This window comes from Octopus bimaculoides, chromosome 9 (assembly GCF_001194135.2).
Source record: "Octopus bimaculoides isolate UCB-OBI-ISO-001 chromosome 9, ASM119413v2, whole genome shotgun sequence".
Taxonomy (NCBI): Eukaryota; Metazoa; Mollusca; class Cephalopoda; order Octopoda; family Octopodidae; genus Octopus; species Octopus bimaculoides.
Genome location: NC_068989.1, coordinates 33174219 through 33180426, shown reverse-complemented (window position 1 = coordinate 33180426; position 6208 = coordinate 33174219). Strand labels below are relative to the sequence as shown.

General features: G+C 35.8%; 1 protein-coding gene across 4 annotated transcripts in view; it reads left to right on the top strand.

Annotated features, from left to right (window-relative positions):
* Positions 1-6208, top strand: part of LOC106883347 (cullin-2) — a 140746-nt gene that overhangs the window by 76447 nt on the left and 58091 nt on the right. For all 4 annotated transcript variants that reach the window (XM_052970572.1, XM_052970571.1, XM_052970574.1 and 1 more), the window contains one exon: positions 4488-4612. In XM_052970572.1, coding sequence (XP_052826532.1) covers positions 4488-4612 — 125 coding nt within the window. The remainder of the gene's footprint in view (positions 1-4487; positions 4613-6208) is intronic.

Here is a 6208-nt window from a genome sequence, read left to right as displayed (position 1 = left end):
CGCACAAGAGCCAGTCCAGGGGCACTGGCAACGATCTTACTTGGCTTGCCGGGTCTTCTCACGCACAGCACATTTCCAAAGGTCTCGGTCAGTAGTCATCGCCTCGGTGAGGCCCAATGTACGAAGGTCTTGCTTCACCACCTCAGCCCAGGTCTTCCTGGGCCTACCTCTTCCATGGGTTCCCTCAACTGTTAGGGTGTGGCACTTTTTCAGGCAGCTATCCTCATCCATTCTCACCAGGCTTATGGCCTATTCAAACATCAAAAGGAACCGTGACAAATGGGTGTTCCATTTGACCTGTGGCCTTTTCAGTGCCATCATACAGTCACCTGGATTCATTAAAGCTATTGTTCTATATGATATAGCTATTTTTCTAGTTTGTCAGGTCAGATATGAATATACATACTTCTTTGAGATAGGCAGAGAGAATCCGACTGAAGTGAGATGCATGACACACACACAAAGAACTTGAGAGTGAAACGTAAATCATCAACACACCCACAAAAAAGACAATTCACATCAACAACATACATTCTGACTTAGTTAAACTTCTCTATCACACAGCGCCTTGCCTTGCATTCCTGTAATATAGCATTGGAAATTCAGCGCTTACAGTGACAGGATACAGCATTTGTAATTTCATTTGACTATTACATACTGATATTCCTTAGCAAAAAAATGTCTCCTAATAAAAGAATGTCAAACCATGAACATCAAAGAAACGCATGATGTGCAGCACAAAATGAAGACAAGAGACACAAACTGCTTACAGATGATTTGATTGACAAAGAAAGAAAGCTTGACGTACATCTGAAATCAGACATCAAAGAAATGCATGACTTGCAGATAGCCAACAAAGAATGGCAGCTCAAAGTGCAGCAGAAAATGACAAAGTCTTGTAACTCTACAAAGAGCATAAAGTATGTATGCAAATACATAAATAAAGGCAGTGATGCTACTTCTTTCACCATTCAAGAAAACACTAATGATGAAGTTTAACAATACCAAATAGGGAGATGTATAAGCAGTAATGAGGCCTTCTGGCGCATATTTGGATTTGCAATCCACAAAAGCACCTAACCGTTTAACAACTTTCTGTGCATTTAGAAAATGGTCAAAGGGTTTACTTCACTGCCGAAACAGCGGCAAATTGAGTTTCAAATCCAAAGGATACCACTTTAACAGCCTTTTTCAATCTTTGTTGGGGGAACAATTTTGCAAAAACATTGCCATATCATGAGGTTCCTTCTTATTACACATGGAGTAATAATAAATGGAATAGATGCAAAATAGGTACAAAGGTTCAAGGTCATTCTGGGATTAAGTTGGGTACAACAATTAGTAGAATATATACTGTACATGCTAAGGAAAATGAATGCTTTCTTCATGTAAAAAGTGGGCCAACTTCATGAGAAAGTTTTGAGAGAAGTTGATAGTGAGATTTGCAGAAGATGTTGAGAAGCATATTTGAAGTTAGATTTGCTTGCAAACGATCAGCAATGGGAAGCAACACTGGTAGAAGCTTCAATATCAAAAACACCAAAGAGTTTAAGAGGTCATTTTGCTATTATTCTCAAAAATTGCGAAGTAAGTAATCCTGTTGAACTGTGGAATAAGTTCAGAAATGATCTTGCTGAAGATTTCAAGCACCAAGTTCAATTGAGTAATCTTGAGCAAGATATTGGTTTCACTGATGTTATATACAATGCAGCTTTGATTGAAATAGAAGATCAAATTATTTCGTTGGGAGGTGAACCTATAGAAAATTTAGGTCTCCCACTAACTAATAGAAGGGGTCTTAACAGTCTGTCCACTGAAATAATGAGGGAAATTTCCTATGATATGGAAAAACTGACCATGTATATAAATGATAATTTTCTCAACCTTCTATCTGATCAACGTTGTGCATATTCTACTGTCATAGAAAGTATTAAAAATAACATAGGAGGACTTTATTTCTTAGATGCCCCAGGAGGTACTGGGAAAACATTTGTTATTAAACTCTTCCTGGCTAAAGTTTGTCAAGAAAATAAAATAGCTTTAGCTACTGCTACTTCTGGGATTGCAGCAACATGACTATCTGGAGGTCGGACTGCCCATTCAACATTCAAGTTACCTTTAGATCTATCTAGCAAAGAAGATCCAGTTTGTAATATATCTAAAAATTCTGGAATGGGTGAACTTGGTGGTACGTAAAAAGCACCATCCGAACGTGGCTGATGCCAGCACCGCATCGACTGGCTTCTGTGCCGGTGGCACGTAAAAAGCACCAACCAATCATGGCCGCTGCCAGCCTCCTCTGGCCGCTGTCAACCTCCTCTGGCCGCTACCAGCCTCCTCTGGCTCCTGTGCCGGTGGCATGTAGAAAGCACCCACTACACCCATGGATTGGTTGGCATCCAGCTGTAGAAACACTACCAGATCAGACTGGAGCCTGGTGCAGCCTCCTGGCTTCCCAGACCCCGGTTAAACTGTTCAACCCATGCTAGCATGGAAAATGGACATTAAATGACGACGATGATGATGATGATGATGATAATGCTACCTAATTGTCTAGGATGAATGTATCATGGCCCACAAAAAAAGCTTTTGAAGCTGTGGACAGAATATTACAAGACATTAGAAATCATAATTCCATAATGGGAAATGTCACAGTATTATTGTCAGGAGACTTTCAACAAACACTACCAGTTGTTCCAATAGGAACAAAAGTAGATGAGCTCAGTGCTTCAATAAAGTCTTCTGTATTATGGCACCACATGAAAACACTTCAACTTTTGACAAATATGAAATTGAGGCTTTCAAGAGATCAATCAGCTGAACTATTTGCAGAGCAGCTTTTGAAACTTGGTGAAGAGAGAGTTGCAATTGAGGAAGAACAGTTTCTTACACTCGGTCCAACATGTAGTTCAGCTGATTCTGTTGATGATTTAGTGGCTGAAATCTTTCCAAATCTTCTTCATAATTACAACAATACAGATTGGATCTGTGAGTGCCCTATCCTGGCTCCAAAAAATGTTGCTGTAAATAGCATTAATAATATGCTATTGAATAAACTTCCAGGAGAAGTATTTACTTATAACTCAATTGACAGTTTTGTTATTGATCAGGATAGTGTTAACTACCCCATCAAATTTTTGAAATCACTAGAACCACCAGGTACAGTTCCTCATTGTCTTCAGCTGAAGAAAGGGACTCCTATTATGCTATTGCATAATTTGTCTCAACCAAAATTACGCAGTGGTCCAAGACTGATTGTGCACAAATTTATGAGGAACTGCATTGAGGCAAATATTCTCACTGGTTGTGGCAAAGGTAAGACTGTCTTCATTCCTCACATACCAGTTATACCATCTAATGTCCCATTCCACTTTAAGTGGTTACAGTTTCCTATCCGAGTTGCTTTTGCCATGAATATTAATAAAAGTCAGGGCCAAACACTAAAAGTTGTTGGATTGCAACTTGAAGAACCATGCTTTTCACATGGCCAACTTTATGTAGGAGCATCATGTGTGGGAGCAAAAAGCAAGTCTTTTTGCTTATGCACCCTGAAATAAAAGAGAAAACATTGTTTATAAAGAAATATTCACTCTTAATGCAACATGAATACTTCAATAACTTAATTTGCCATTACTATCATTACATTCAAGAATGAGTAAATCACCTTTTTAAGTGAAGTGTATTATATAATTGCCATTAATGTATTGATAAATAAAATAACACACAACTCACTTAGAGTCATATAATAAACAAACAAAAGTTTGTGTATGAGACTGATCTTTTTTCTACTTCAATTATTACATGTTTTTCTCTTATAAAATACACACATAGAGGAGGAGTAAATTATATATATAATAATACTTTGAATGTGGCTCCTGAGAAAGAATAAAATTAATTACCCCTCAACGACTGGTATTACTGCTATTTCTATATATATATACATATCTGCATTCTTTGTTCACATCTAACCCTATCCTTGGAAAATGGTGATACTTCTGTCAGGAGTTGTCATTGGCAGATTGTATAAGCAATTTGAAAAATTAATGGAAACAGTTTCTTTAGTTTGGTTGGATGATTGACTGCTATCATCACCACCATACTATTATGCATTAAAAAAAAACACTGTCTGGATAATTGCAAAAATTCACATCCCAACAAATTACAACCATTAGTCTAAAATATTTATTATTTTCCCTTTCAGTCTTTTTCTTAATGCAATAGCTTTTGCTCCTCTAAATTAGAATTCAGTATGCCAATATTTCCAAACCCATTGCTTCTTGTCTTGTCATCTCTACTGTATCTCACCAATCAAATACCACATAGAACATTGCCTAGAACTTTCTATTTGGAACTTGGACTAAATAATGATAAAGTTTTAAAAACAACAATCAAAATGCTTTTGCATTACAAAATAAAAAAAACTTTATAAAATCATTTGTCTGTTACATAATTTCAAATGTTTTGAACACATATTGTATTTATTTCAGACTTGTCAAACATGTATGTATTACTGAAACCTATCCACAATGGCTTGAATTATTTGATTGATCAAGTGGAAAGCTATATCAGAGAGACAGGATTAAATGCTGTGCAGGATCTTAAAGGAGATAATGTAAGTAACACTTTATTGTAAACTATTCTTTGACACATCAAATTTGAAAACAAAAGCCTTTGCTAGTGGAGTTGTTGGGATGGTTTAAGACACCTCATTCTCAGTGACTAAGTTCACCTAACTGTGAATAAGCTATGTGGAGTACAATAAAATGTCAATTATGTGATCTTTCTTAATCAGAAGTATCAAATTTTTTTCTTAGGACTGTCTCTGGGTGCACGAATGGCTGTGTGGTTTTAGAAATTCACTGCACATCATGTACTTCCAAGTTATCTCTCACTGTGAGGACTTAGGGCAAGCGTCTTAGTGTCTTATTATTATAATCTGGGCACCACATTATTTTATGTCACATTTTTCAGTTAAAGGTTTCCAACAGGCCAGTTACTGGTTTGCTTCATCCACACTGGCATGAGTTATCAACTTGGATGCAACAAATACCTCAAGATATTATAGCTTGAAAATCCTGTTTATCTTTTGTTTTTCTTCTGATATATATTGGTAAAAGACAGAGTATGCCAAATATTTTTTTAATAAACAAATAATTTAACCAAACAAAACAGATGGCAAAATATGTTATCTTAAGCCTATGTAAAGGGAGCTTATATAAAATAAATTTAGACACTAGATTGTAAATTTTCAAAGTATTTTATGAAAATGGTGAATGGGCACTAACAGCATTGTCAGATCAGATGATACAATTATGGTGATTAACTAACCCATTTAGAGAAAAATAGGATTCATTTGACTCCAAAATATCATAAAGCAAGTTTTAATTGTTCTGAATCTATTTTCTTTATCTTCATGTGTAATTTGATTGCAACCCCCCCCCCCCCAAAAAAAAAACAACAACAAATAAGCCAAAATTCATATGATCATAATTCCTGTGAATGGAATAATCTGTGTACACATCTATCAGGAATGTCACAAGGTTTACTTACAGAGCTAGAATTAGTAGGGCTGTTTACATTTTAACTTAGCATTTCTTTCAATGTTTTCATAACATTTTCTTTCCTCTCTTCTTCAACTAATGGTCAACCAAAAAACATTTCTTCAAACCCCTTTGTAAGATTTGTAAAAGCTTTTGTTGTAAATGAATCATTACATAGAGTATGTTAAGTTTTGCTGGCTCACAATGTTAACATTACATCTTCAGCCTTTTAATAACATAATTTGACTGCTTTATATTCATTCTAAAAGGATCAAATATAAATTTAAATGAATATAAAATCCCATTATATATAAGACTAGCAGTGTAGCCCGGCACTGCTCGGGATTAAGCTAGGATTATTAAGTGATCAAGTGCTTTATTTCAAACCAAAATAAGTAACATGGACATCAGATTTGAGCGAAATCTGTTGAAATTGGTTTGGCTAAAAATGGTTTGCTGGCAATTTAATTGGGAAATCCAATAAGGAATCAGTTTATTGATTATTTCCACTCATTGACTGTTTTTTTTTAAAGTTGCATTAGAGATCTGCATAGGAAAAGGTTGATCTGAAGGTTTGCATTGGGGATGTGAATTGGAGTAACTTAGGAAAACTTACCAACAGCCTTAACCAAAAAATAAGGGGCCTGTCCCTTCTAGGTTAACTCTAA